The sequence below is a fragment of the Pseudophryne corroboree genome, chromosome 11, assembly GCF_028390025.1.
Source record: "Pseudophryne corroboree isolate aPseCor3 chromosome 11, aPseCor3.hap2, whole genome shotgun sequence".
Taxonomy (NCBI): Eukaryota; Metazoa; Chordata; class Amphibia; order Anura; family Myobatrachidae; genus Pseudophryne; species Pseudophryne corroboree.
The window spans coordinates 221,965,797-221,980,751 of record NC_086454.1 but is presented as its reverse complement, the minus strand read 5'-3'; the positions used below and the strand labels follow the sequence as shown (position 1 = coordinate 221,980,751).

Sequence of the window (14,955 nt, the reverse complement as noted above, 5' to 3'; positions counted from 1 at the left end):
CTGCGCTCACCACGCTACGCGCGCCCACTCTATTTTATTCTCCCTCCAGGGGGGTCGTGGACCACGACGAGGGAGAATAAGTGTCGGTATGCCGGCTGTCGGGCTCCCGGCGCCGGTATGCTGGTCGCCGGGAGCCCGACCGCCGGCATACTGAAGACCACCCGGGTCATATCACCATGATATCTCATTATGGTATGCAATTATTCCAATATACAGAATAATCAGATATCCAAAATACTTCTGGTCCCAAGCATTTTGGATAAGGGATACCCAACCTGTACTTACTGTGTATTTTTCTCTGTGATTTTCAGTCACGACATACCTCTTGAATCCTCTGTTTGTGCTATCACAGGGGGATCTTGCTTAGGTATTATATATATATCTTGGCTGACTGAGGCATTAGTCGCGATCAGGCATACGCAGCACACCTAGTCGAAGGGAGGCACACAGAGCGTTTGGTGTTACCTTTCAGTGTAATACCTAAGATCATCCACCAGATGTCGCTTTTTCAAATCACCAATGCGCACGCGTGTGGTCTCCATTAAAATACAATACTGAACTACAGCGTAAGAACTACTTTACTGGTTTGTCTCATTACGCTACATTATGCTACAGTATGTCATACAGTCTATAACAGTATATACAGTACAGATGCAAATAGTACAGCATATACAGATGCAAACGAACAAGTTACAGATACAGTATGGTCTATTGATGCTAGGGATATATGAGCGTCCAAATCCCGTAGTATTAAGTATAATTGGGAGAGATAAAAGCTCATCCCTAAGTTCCTGGATGCCAAATCACTGTGTGTATAGTTTATACAGACGCAAATGAACGTGTTAAAACACTTGTGTATGCAGACGCAACTAACGTGTGAAAGGAATAATGTAGCTCATTGACTTTACAGTATGTACAGTGCACAAAATGAGCGTCTGAGTCCCCTAACGGCATAAACGAACACCAATGGGAACGAATCTCTCTTTGCAGTACTTTTACACATGAACTTGTGAATCTTTCATGCAGTGTTGTGGGCTAGTGATGAAGGCTCCCGTCTGCCACGCTGAGACTCCCGGGTTCGATTCCCAAAGTGCCATTCTTTTTTTTTTTTTTTTTGTTCCCGTGACATTCACTTTATTATTTTTTTCTGTGTAATCCATTGTAAAACATTCAAAGGAAGGGTGCACACAGGTTTCACACAAGTCGGTGTAAATCTGCAGGAGCGACTCATTCGCTATCTAAAATACACAGCAGTAATGAGCATCTATAGACATACCAGTAAATATAAATTAGTGTATTCTGACGCAACTAACTGTTCGAGCAACACAGTACTGGTAGATCGTCGGCGTTAGAGAATCTGTGTTGGGGGAAGCTGTTTGTGCTAATTAGTACTCTAATAAAACGTACTGTACAGAGATCCTAAGGACGGTGATTTGGCATCCAGGAACTTTTATCTCTCTCCATTCCTTTGAATGTTTTACAATGGATTACACAGAAAAAAAAATAATAAAGTGAAAAAGACGGGACTGGCACTTTGAGAATCGAACCCGGGATTCTCAAAATGGCAGACAGGAGCCTTCATCGCTAGCCCACAACACTGCATGGAAGATTCACAAGTTCATGTGTAAAAGTACTGCAAAGAGCGATTCCTTCCCATTGGTGTTCGTTTATGCCATTAAAGGACTCGGACGCTCATTTCGTGCACTGTACATATTGTAAAGTCAATGAGCTACATTATTCCTTTCACACGCTAGTTGCGTCTGCATACACAAGTGTTTTAACACGTTCGTTTGCGTCTGAAAACTATTTTTATTTATTTTATTTTTTTACTCTGTCAGTCTGACCATTGGTCACCATCTGTGTGTACACTATGCAGTACAGGACTGTATATTAACATTACAGTCATCACTGACCATTTGACAGAGCTTGTACTGTAGATCAATCCGTCGCTATTCAAACTAAAGTACAGGATTAGTGAAGCATTAGCCACCCAGTGGTGGTGATGTGTATTGCGCATCAACGCACCTGTCCGTGATTAAACTCCGCAACCTAAGCTATTGCCTAGGCGTGACTAAACCTCCATCTAGACGCAGAAACAGACAAGATAACGTAGGACCCATCTGTACTGCTGATATTGTACTGTGTTGCCCATGGATCTCGTATTTCATATCATGTCAGCTTCCAGGGGCGACGGTTCAGCGGCTGAAACCACATGGCGTGGTGGTGACGCTGCAGACATATTGGAGGAAAATATAGCAGCGGAGGGTTCAGGTTCTTGGAGTTCCTTGCCCCCCAGTGGGGCCATAGCAACGGACGGGGGGGGGGGGGGGGGGGGTTCATAATGACCCACCTTGGGCTACTTTTTCCTCTCTACTAAGTACGCTGGTAACTAGACTTATGCCCCCTATTGGACTTCGGGTGCCAGTACAGCCACATATTGTCCCTGCGGTTAATCCGCCATGGGCAGATCTCCTACCCTCTCAGTTACAGCCATTGAACCAATCACTGAACAAAAAAAAAAACCTAACCCTAGCCCCCTAAGACCAAGGGGTCCTCTAAGCGGGCCATTACTTCCTCACAATCAACCCATGTTCCAGACACTTCGTCTGATGAAGATGGCATATATACACACTGACCCCTCAGACACTGACCCAGATGCTTCTGATGGGGAATCTGTTTCGCAGGTGGATGTTCCTGACTTATTGGAGGCTATCAGGCGGATTCTTCAAATTGAAGATGACCCAGAACCTGTTACCTCTAAGAAACCGGATAGGTTTTAACATCAAAAGGTTATTAAACAAGTTTTGCCTCATTCTGACCACTTAGTTGACATACGTCAGGAATCCTGGGAAAGTCCAGGAAAGAAATTCACACCTCACAAGAAGATGCTGGCTCGCTATCCCCTTGCTGCGGAGCTAAGTAAGAATTGGGACACATCGCCGCCGATAAATTTGCAAGCGGCGCGGCTGGTGGTGTCCTCTGCTCTGCCTGTAACTAACGTCACCTCTCTGAAAGAACTGACGTATAAGCGTGTGGAGGGTTGCTTAAAAGCTATTTACACCCTCGCAGAAGCTGTGCATCGACCCACTACTGCAGCTACTTGGGCTGCAGAACCTGTTGAAGCGTGGGCTCAGGAGGTGGAAGCAGAGCGAACGTCCAATTTTTCTGATAATGCTAGACAATGACTCATATTGTCACAGCATCTCATTACATTAAGGAGGCGACCTCTGATGCCGGTATTCTGGCGGCCAAGGCTTCTTCTACGTCCATTTTGGCTCGCCAGATTCTCTGGTTACGGTCCTGCTCTGTGGACCTGGACGCTAAGAAAACCCTGGAAATGACCCCTTTTAAGGGAGACATTCTTTTTCGTGAGGATCTCAACAAGATTGTGGCTGACTTAGCTTCTGCTAAGACGGCGTGTCTACCTAGTACTGCTCCTTCGGTCCCAAAGGTTAAGAGTACTTCCTTTCGTGCTCCAGGTAAAGCAAAGGAACAGGCGTACCCGAAACAGGCTTGCACTTACAAAACCACGAAGCCCAAGCCTAAACGTGCCTGGGCTGCCCGTCAGCCTGCTTCCAAATCAGACTAGCCTGCTGCATGACGGGGCGGGTCTCCCCCTGGTTGAAGACCACTTCCAACGCCTGGGTACGGGAAGTCGTCACACACGGATACGCCATATCCTTCAAGAATCGTCCCCCTCATCGATTTTGCCTGACAGACATCCCTTCGGATCAGGTGAAGGCAAAAACCCTTAGTTTGGTGGTACAATCCCTCCTGGACAGAGGAGTGGTAGTACCGGTGCCCCTGGCTCAGAGAGGAAAGGGGTACTGTTCATCGCTGTTCCTAGTCCCTAAACCGAATGGTTACTCCCGGCCCATTCTCAACCTTAAGTCCTTGAACAAATTGGTGAGTCTCAAAGTTTCGGATGGAAACTCTTCGCTCTATTGTTTTGGATTTGGAGCCTGGAGACTATATGGTCTCCCTGGACATACAGGATACTTATCTCCATATTCCTACTGCCATGTCGCATCAGCAGTACCTGCGGTTTGCTATTGGCTACCTCAGTTATCAATTTCGGGCTTTACCGTTTGGTTTGACAACGGCTCTGCGAGTCTTCCCGAAGGTCATGGCAGTAATGACGGCTTTACTTCGCCGTCAGGGTGTCAAGATCTTGCCGCATCTGGACAACTGGCTGTTCCTGGCGAATTCCCCAGAAATTCTCCTCTGTCATCTGGATCTGACGGTCCAGTTTCTGCAAGCCCACTGGTGGCTCATCAACTGGAAGAAATTCTCCTTGGTCCCTGCTCAGAGCATGGTGCACATGGGAGCATTGTTGGACACTTACAAAAAGCGGTTGTTCTGAAGGTTCAGGACCTTCTCCTGAGACAAGGACAGTATTTCGATGCTTCCTCGCTCGTCTGTGAGTGTCAATTAACTCGGCGATGCAAGTACTAGGCCTCATGGTGTCGGCTTTCGACATGGTGGAGTACGCTCAATTTAATTCCCGCCAAGTGGGACAGCCTGCCTCACCGGATCAGGTCTCAAATGATCTCATTGTCTCTGGAGGTTCGTCTGTCACTGAACTGGTGGCTCCAAGACCAACGATTGGGCAGGTGTCGTCCCTTCTGGATCTCCAACTGGGTTCCTTCTGATGGCGGATGTCAGTCTGAGGGTTTGGGGCGCGGTGTTGGAGCAACACTCACTTCAGGGGTCGGTGGACCAAGGAGGAGTCTTCTCCCGAGAAACATTCTGGAATTGCAGGCGGTGTTCAATGCTTTGAACCTGGCCCAACATCTGATTCAGAAAAGGCCTTTTCAAGTACAGTCGGACAACACTACCCATGTGGCGTATATAAATCAGCAAGGCGGCACTCTAAGCCGTATGGCAATGATGGAAGTGTCAAGGATTCTTCAGTAAGGGGGGGGGAAGACACCATCTACCAGCCATAATCGGCAGTGTTCATTCCGGGGGTCCTCAACTGAGAAGAGGACTTCCTCAGTCGTCAGGACATACACGCCGGAGTGGAGCCTCCATCCAGAAGTATTTCAACTCCTAGAGGACAAGTGGGGTCTCCCAGACGTATACCTGATGGCGTCTCTACACGATCACAAGGTTCCGGTCTTCGGAGCAAGGACAAGGGATCCTCAAGAAGTGTTCGTGGAGGCGCTGGCAATTCCATGGAACTTTCGGCTGACGTACGTGTTTCCTCCGATGTCACTTCTGCCCAGGGTGATAAGGAAGTTCAAGCAAGGAGGAATCCTGCTTCCGATCGTTTCAGCGTGGCCCAGACGGCATTGGTTCTCAAACCTGCAGGGTCTCTCGATAGAGCGTCCTCTTCTACTTCCGCAACGCCCAGACCTCCTCATTCAGGGCCCTTGTGTATACCAGGATATGGCCCGGCTGGCTTTGACGGCGTGGCTTTTGAAGATTCAGTTCTGAGGGCCAAAGGATTTTCTGAGGCGGTCATTCAAACCATGTTGAAAGGCCTGGAAACCGGCTTCTGCTCGGATTTATCATAGGGTCTGGAATTCTTACTCTGCTTGGTGCGCAGCTAACAATCATGTCTACAAGTTTAGTACGGCCAAACTTTTGGCCTTCCTGCAACAAGGCCTGGACTTCGGCCTTCGTCTGGCCTCCCTCAAGGTTCATATTTCTGCCTGTCGGTTTGGTTTCAGAGAAAAATTGCTACTCTGCCTGATGTTCATACATTCACTCAGGGTGTGTTGCAGATTCACTCTCCCTACGTCCCGCCTGTGGCTCCTTGGTATTCTTCTCGTTTCTGGAGGCCTTGCAAGAGTCTCCGTTTGAACCTTTTAAGTCTGTGGACCTTAAGTGGCTTACGCTTAAGGTTTTATTTCTGCTGGCTATTGCCTCTGCTAGACTGGTTTCAGATTTAGGTGCCTTATCCTGTCGGTCTCCCTTTCTGATTTTTCACCGTGACCAGGCAGTTCTTCGGAAATGCCCTGGTTATCTACCTAAGGTGGTATCTTCTTTCCACCTTAACCAAGAGATTGTGATTCCGGCCTTTATTTCTCCTCAATTGTCATCCATAGAGCGGTCTTTGGATGTGGTACGGGCTCTCCATATTTATGTGAAGAGGACAGCTTCCATTCGGAAGTCTGATTCTCTCTTTGTACTTTTTGGTTTTCACAAACGTGGCTGTCCTGCGAATAAGCAGAGCCTGGCCAGATGGATTAAAATGGTGATTGCACATGCTTGTGTACAGGCTGGCCTTCCAGCTCCTGCTACCATCAAAGTACATTATACTCGGTCTGCTGGACCTTCTTGGGCGGCCCGCCGTGGTGCGACCCTTGAACAATTGTGCAAGGCGGCTACGTGGTCCTCAGTGAACAGATTCATAAGGTTCTTTGCCTTCGACACGCCCGCCTTCCAGGATGCTTCTTTTGGACGCCGGGTTCTTATGCCCGCTACAGTGCATCCCCTCCCATGAGGAACTGCTTTAGGACATCCCCAATGTTATCCCTGTGGAACCCAGTGTACCCCGCTGCAGAAAAGGAGATTTATGGTAAGAAATCACCTTTGTTAACTCTTTCTGCGAGGTACACTGGGTTCCACAGGGTGCCCACCCTGACACACTTAGCTTCTTTGGGTTTGTATGGCATTAGCCGCTGATACCTTCTCCTGTCGTGAGAATGTGGTGTACGTGGCTACTAACGTTTGTCGTCTCTTTTGCCTGCTACTGCATAGGACTGGTTAACGAAACTGAGCTCCTGTGCACGGAGGCGGGGTTATAGAGGAGGCGGCGCTGAATAGTTCCCTCCAAAATATACTTCAAGGATTCTGCTAGGGAGATCATATTTCCTAGTCTGGCTAACTTTGGAGCTCCAGAGAAAAGCAGACTGGATCCCCAACCAGAAGACTCCTGCTCACCAAGTGGAATCTCTTTGGAGCTTCTTGAAACACTTAGCTGGCTGTGTTGGTATGAGTCTGCAGAGAACGGCATTCCATTTACATGGGAAGGGGGAAGGGGGAGGGGCGACCCAGCAGCCCTCAAAGAGCTCCAGATCCCGTAGACCGCCAGTAAAAAAGATAAGGGCATGTTGCAATAAAAAATAAAAAAATAAAAACATGCATCCTAAAATTAAATAGACATGCAGCTAAAGCCTCTTACCAGCCTGTTAAATATACTCTGCTTATTTCACAAGGCACTGCATAACAGCTACAGTACTTTACAGCAACAATTTTATTTTAAATGTGCGCATTGTTTTTATTTTAGTGTGCACCACTGTTTACACTAATAAACAGTGGGTAGTGCAGAGATTAATCGCATGCCGCCTGAGCATCACAGCCCCTGTAATCAATCTAGGCACTCCTTAATGTCACATCTCAGTGCTGGGGGCACGGGGAGATGGCTCTCCCTGTCCCACATTGTGCGGCTATTGAGCTCGGTTGTCCTGTAGTGCTGGGGAACCGGAGTCTAGTCCCCAGTGGTCGGCAAACAGTCCTGGGGCTAAAGCCTGGCTGCAGTAGCTCTTGGCTCTCGAGTCCCCCGATGTAGCACACCGGGAGTTAACAAGCTGCATCGCTGCAGCCACCAGAGGTGATCTGGCACTACGGAACATAACAAAACAGGGCAAGTACACTTTTTTAAACACATGGCATCTAGCGCCAGCAGTATTCAATAATGGCACATATCACCAATAGGTCCTTTTTAAGATAGCACCGCCACAAGATGGCTAACCATTTCAGTCCCGCAACAGTCATCTTGGCCACATTGGAAAGGGGGGCGGGGGAGAGACTGGGACTTTGCCACAATTTTGTACTTTTATTTTTTGCCATCTTTCTAATATTTTCTTTTTCCTCTTTTAATTGAATTTTAGTATTGGACATTTTTATTTTTATCTTTAATGATTCAAAAACTATTATTGAATGTTATATTTAAATATAGTACAACTCACTTTTCTTATTTATATTATCTAATCATATACACTGCGTCTGCCGGCAGACATCACATGCTTTGTGCTCCCTGACACATATGGAAATACAAGTGGAGGCGATATTCAACTTGAATAAAGTGACTTTCTGCCCACATAAATGAACATCTGAAGAGATTTTGCCTTAGTGATAACCAGACTCTAAAAATAAGGACATTTAAACAGCTCATGATCCACTATTGAGCATATATTAAAGGATTAATTACCCTTTAAGTGGATAACTCTGTGGAGACACCCAATCCAATTATATGTTAAATGTTGTATGTTGTATTGTTTAAATGTTAGTATACCGGTATTAGGACTCACACAATATATTTTTATTCATATTTTATTCATTCTTTATAGAAAGGAATTAATGTGTACTTTTTTGATTGCTTAAATTTTAATAAAATATTCACTATACATATGCTTTGTTTATCAATTTATTAGAAGTGTCAACATCTGATACCAGAGCGCTTGGAGATTTTTTTCTTTTGGGTTTATATTATATAATCAGTACTCCAAAAGAAAAAGAAAACAAACCAGTTTAGAAATGGGTGCACTCTCCCTTATCATAGTGAATAAACACACTTATTACATATGCTTTGAAAGAAGGTATCCATATTGAGGGTCTACATATGTAATCCCGGCGGCCAGGATGCTGGCTGTCAGTATCCCAATAGCGGCATCCCGCCCACCAGAATACCGGCAGCGGGGCGAAAGCTACGAGGCCCCTTGAATGCTTGCTGCGCTCGCCACAGGACATATTCCCACTCTATGGGTGTCGAGGACACCCACAAGTGGGAATAGCCCCTGTGAACAGGTATTCTGGCTGTCGTGATTCTGGCGTCTGAATCCTGACCGCCAGGATACTGACAGCCAGCAAATTGATTGCCTCCTATATTGAGATAATGCTTACACAAATGTTTATTAATTCTTACATTGGTAATACTATGCACCCATTTCTAAAGTGATTTGCTTTTTTTCTCTTAAGTAGTGTCCATCTTCTAAACCAGTGGGTAGCGCCTTTAATATTTGTCTGATTAGATCTATAATATGTTTACATATAATCTAATAATTGATTCCCTTATTTGAAAAAAATAATAAAAACAAATTAAAAAAAAGGGTCCTTGGTGCAGGTACTTTCTTCTAGAATGATTTATATTATATAATACATGATTCTGGACGAGTACTCCCTACTAGTATAAAACAGCCATCGATTCCATATAATCAGGGAAAAAGCCTAGTTGTGCCTTGGCACACAAGTAATTCTTCTTAGGAGATCACTCCCTACCTGAAATCAACAGCCATATTTTATCATTATATGTAATATGGATGAGAACAATTGTATTGGTGCCACGGGTATGGGTCATTGGGTCGACACTACTTAGGTCGACCACTACTGGTCTACATGCATTAGGGTCATTAGGTCGACATGTACTAGGTCAATAAGTCAAAAAGGTAGACATGAGATTTTTTTTACTTTTTTTGGTGTCGTTATCTTTGTAAAGTGACGGGGAACCCCAATTAGTGCCCCGTGTCCCCACGCTCCGCTACCGCTGCGCTAGTCACCGATTACCGTTGTAGTCCACGTGGGTCAAAGTGTGAGAAAATTCGACCTAATGACGATGTCGACCTAGTGACCCTGTCGACCAATAGTGGTCGACCGAATCACTGTCGACCTAATGACCGTATCCCGGTGCCACTACAAAGTTGCAGAAGATAACTCTCAAACATCTAATAAATTAATGTCCAAGGAATGATTTTATAAATCAATAGGCAAATGTTATGTGACACTAGCATATAAGAATCCCTTTCTACCAAACCATGTGTACACTACCATTCTGCTTTATACCCTTTTCTTGGGAACCAGAGACAGTGACTCAGAAGGAATCAAATACAATGGCATCAAAGATCATCTCTTCATTGCAGATACAACCACCAGTGGACAACAGTTAACAGTCATCTACTGGATTTTAGAACAGATGTAGCCACGCTCATCCATCCAACATGGGTGCTGCTACTAGTGTGCCCACGAATGAAACACACCCAAGGCATTCATTCCTATCGGTGGACGCCGGCCTGTAACTAGTCGAAGCCCGGCAAATAATGCCGTATGCCACTGTGCCTATGCATCACGTCAAAAATGAGAGTGGCTACAAAACGTATTTGTACAGTATATACCAGGGGTCATCTACTGGATTTAAGTATTTGTACAGTATACACCAGGACTATTTAACATGTGGCTATCCAAGCTGCTGTGGAACTACACATGCCAGAATGCCCTGCCCTAGTTTTAGCCTGCCCTAATAGTAAAACTGTGGAAGGGCATGCTGGGATGTGTAGTTCCACAGCAGCGGGATGGCTGCATGTTAAAAACCCCTGGTATACACTATAATTCTCTAAATTTCAGTAAATATATGGTGAATCAGCCAATATGGAAATTATTCAATTACAGATAAAGACAAGCCACTGGATTCTGACTGTACTAAATCCAAGTTAAATATATTGTTATGCAGTTCAGTCCACGAAACACTGCAGGTGGTGTCTTTTTAGACACATTACTTGTCCGCATTTGACTTAAAACGATTCTATTAGTAAAATCCACTACCACTAAGTGTGATTGTATTGTTTTGCTTTATTACATTTTATAAATGATAAAGTATTATCAGCATCCACAATACATTCAATTGTATAATGTGGATTACCACCTAGCACTGGTTTCTGTTTTATTTTTTAGTTTGTTTTTAGCAGCTGCGCAATTCAGTCCTGTAATTTAAACATCTGAATTTATTTTTTTACTTTTTTTGTATATTTAATAGCCTATTTGCTCAGAGCCTTGGAATATATATTTATTTGGCTGTTTTTCCAAACATTTGCCTATAATTAACATTTAAATGGCACCAGACTAATACGTATGTAATGTTTAGAGTTCAGTTTGAAAACACCCCACCTACATCTAAATCTTTCAGGTTACATCTGCCCCACCGGCAGTGCAACATGGTTTTGCCCAGTTGCTTGTTTTTTCCTTTACTAATATGAAAAGGCCATTAGTGCATATTTATCTTTCTTCCACTGTTATTGCACTCAATCAATCCATAATCTCCCAGAGATTAACATTTATGCAAAATCAGTCTTCTAAAATGTAACCTTTGCTTCAATGCTATTCTGCTTAACAGATACTTGTTTATTAAACCTGACTAACCTAGTAACTAGAAATATTTATAGTTATGGTTTCTAGGTCTATTAATCCTCAAATTAAAAAAATAAAAGACATATCCCAAATATTTACATATTTTATTCACTGTTGTATGCTGCTATAGGCATTTGTAGCCTAACTGAAGTTGATTACTTTGATAGAGGTTACAGTGCTGCAATTATCCAATTGCCTGCTGCATTATTTATGTGAATAGCTTTAAAAAAAGAAAACTACATACAGCTGCAAAGCTGCTCATGTACATTACTTATGTAGCGTTCAAAGTGCATGAACATTTACTTTTTTGAAGAAAAAAAAAACACAATCTCACTCACTCTAATCTCAAGATTTGAGTTTACATCCACTCACCGAAATATAGGAGTATGTCCAGATTTTGGTTTGTTCCAAGTGAAATGTGATGGAACTGACAAAAACTGATCAGTTGAGGAGTCTTTCTTGAGTGGATGTGGGGAACTTGCATTATCCTCTGTAGGTGTTTCAGGAGTCTGCGATAAACTTCCTTGATCCTCAGCACAAAGATCAACCTTTCCTACCAATGTGGCACTTTGGTCTTCAGAGGTTTTGCGTGTTTTTAGGGGGATAGCAGTCTCCTGGAAACAATGAGTGGGAGAAACACCATGTACAGAATTGTGAGATAAACTTATCCATGTGTCTTCCGTGATACTTCCCCTGGGTGAATGACTAGGAGATGGTGTTGGGGAGTGATGAGGGGATGCAGGGCCTTGATAGCAAATATCTGCACTGGAGTGTCGTCTCTTGCCACAAGGAGAGGTGGGCCTGGATGAAGGTCTTGAAGTAGGACGTGGGCTAAGCCAGTTCTCATCAGTAACGCTAGTTCTAGGAGAATGACATGGGGACTGTCTGGGTGATAGAGATGTGCCATAACCTAACTGTTGCCACGTTTCATCACCTGGAAACCCTCTGGGAGAACAACTAGGAGATGCAAGCGGTGAGCCAAGAGTAAAACGTGCTGCAGCCTCATTCAACTCAGATTCAACATCATCGTAGATGTGGGAAAAAGATTCGCAAGAGGATGCATCAGAGAACCAGCTTCTGGAAGAAATGCTACTACCGGGGCTTGGACTTAAAGATGGCTCCCTGTATGATGGCTCGAGATGGAGGTAGAGAAGGTCTCGGGAAGGCCTTTCACTGTAATCATTTACTGGGCCATTATTGTGCAGTTCCTCTGAGGTTTCAGTATCTTGCTGGCAGTTTGGAGAAATTGAGGTGATCTGAATGCTAGGACATTCAAATGGCTTTGGACCTCCAGATAGACTATACTTGGGCTCCTGGACTTCAGTTGTGCCATCATAGGTTTTGTAACTCTGTAAGCGGGATGAGGCAGAGCAAGTTGAGCAGTGAGATTGCTGTCCATGCCGGGGAAGGCAAATGGGCTGGTTCACTGCTGATAAAGGCTGGTCTACATTTAAGATATAAAACGATGCACTGTCATCAGACTCATGTTCTGGGGGTAAGAAGAAAAACAAAAAGTAGTCTGAGTGAGAATAAATCAATAATAAATATGGTATTTACAACATTTACATGCTAGAGCCATCTAAACAAAGGGAGTTCAGAAAATGTCAAAAATGATCACAGCTTAAAATCAGAGAAAATACAAAACAATAAAACAGGTCAAACCTATAATGAATTAAGGAGCAAGTCTCCAAGTTTACCAGAATGTCGAAGAACACTAAACTATAATGTTTTTCGCTCTACAAGTCTTTAATGAATGTTATGAAAACCTGGGTGCAAGAGGGATGTGACAACATAAGTGTAAATAAATTATGTTAATGTGCTTTACATATACACGGTGTGTACACATCCCTCTTGCATCCCAGTTTTCATTCTTTATATTCATTCAATATTTCTAGGGTAAAACGCAGTATTTTATGCTTTTTCAGAAAATGGGTTTGGGAATTACGTCCTTTTTGTAGCTCCCCTCCCTACTCGTGTCCAGTGTCTAACAGCTGCATTTTCTTGCAGAGCGCTTGCCTTTAAATGCTGCATAACAATGATAATGTCAAAACCCAGACATCATTTAGGTTTATATTCAGAGTAGTACTACCAGGAGGAGGAATATATTGCCAGTTGTTGGTCAGCGTAACTAATGGCCCCTGATTTAGTGCAGAGCAGCTATAATATAATTTATATATTTGCCAAGTGCAAAGGATCTATGTCTTTGTACAGAAACAATGGCTTCAGTGAAAAAATATGAAGCATGGAATTCATGGTCTTTACTATGGCTCTATAAAAGTTGCGTCATTGCTCAATACAGCAAATCAATGGTAGACATTTCATGCTCAATTTACATGCTGCATATTAAGAGAGATCATGGATGTATACAGAGAAAAGGCTAGTATCACAAGTGTTGTGTATGCATGTATATTTTAGAGACCATAAAGCTGTGTTTACACTCTGGCACTTATATGCAAGTAGATTGTGTAGGCACACATCTTTCCTATGGCTATACTACAAGGGTACATGAACTCCTTAACAACTCAGTGTATTTTATACCGATGATAAAAGAAAATAGGCTATGTAAATACACAAGAAAATATAAAAACATTTCTTTGTACTAGTATATGTTAAAAATCATCTTGGATACAAGGATTGACAGGAACAACTTAAAAAAATACAGACAATATATACAAAGGTACACACTATAATATATATATATTTTTTTTTATTTTTTTTTTCTGTAAGTCAATCAAGAAAAGAGCTCCATAGTGCATGAATCTTTATTTTAGAAAAAAAAAAAAATTCTAGCAGCTTTCCACACACAAAGGTTCGAACACATACCACAGTATCAACCAACGTACGAATATCACATGATAAGAATAATACAGGACTTCCCGGGATCAGAGGGGTGATTCACCATTGCAAACTAGTCCTTCACGCTAGGCCCCGCCCCTACGTGTTTCGTCAGAGGGTTGGCCTAGCACAGCATAGTCACTCCTTTTAACCTCCCCACAACCAATGAAAACGTAGGATAGTAACTCCCTCGTAATGGATTATTGCAACAGTCCATCATAACGAATATTAACAGTTACAATTAAAACATTGCCAATACATAGCGGAAAGATTTAAAATAAAAAAATATCATTACCATATTAAACCAATAAATCAAATTACCATTTGCAAAAAGAAAAGATACACCTCATCAGACAGGTACCCTCCGGTCACTGTTCCTTACATGATTAATTAACTTGACTTAATATAATCCAGGGGTGGCCAACCAGTCAGAGACAAAGAGCCAGAAAAGATCTGTAGTTAAGGGTAAGAGCTGCTATCATACAATGGGGGTGTGGCCTAGTTGTCACAAAGCCACATTCCATTTTTGTGCACACCCCTTTCGGTATTGTGTTCGTAGGAGTATGACCTTGAGTCATAACCCCGTTTTTAGTCATGTTGTATAGTGCTACATACAGATATGCACCAGTACAGTGCCACATACATATAAAAATGTCAAAAAAATGCCCCCCCAATGTGCAGCTCACTGCGCTGCTGCAGTTTGTGAGGGAAGGAGAGTGCAGCGTGCATCTCTCCTGCCCCTCAGTCTCCGGTGGCAGTGTCTACCTCCAATTAGGCTCCGGTAAATAAACCTGAGCTGCCAGTCCACGAGCTCTGATTGGCTTACGGGTCGGCACCAGTAGAAACACTGAGAAGTGTGCCGGGCTGTTGGGCAGCGGGAGGCGAAAGCCGACCGAGTCGCATGCGAAGGAAGAAATGCTGCATCAACTTGACCATCTTCCTTGGAAGTTTTCCCCTGTGTGACTGCTCCACAGCCTCGGAGCCTTGCATCCG

The 14,955-nt window shown here is 43.7% G+C and overlaps 1 protein-coding gene across 1 annotated transcript in view; it reads right to left on the bottom strand.

The window, feature by feature from the left end:
* The window catches only part of NFATC3 (nuclear factor of activated T cells 3), a 664,419-nt gene that overhangs the window by 459,955 nt on the left and 189,509 nt on the right, over positions 1–14,955 (bottom strand). Inside the window, exon 2 of the mRNA XM_063945273.1 lies at positions 11,500–12,616. Within this exon, the coding sequence (XP_063801343.1) occupies positions 11,500–12,616 (1,117 nt within the window). The remainder of the gene's footprint in view (positions 1–11,499; positions 12,617–14,955) is intronic.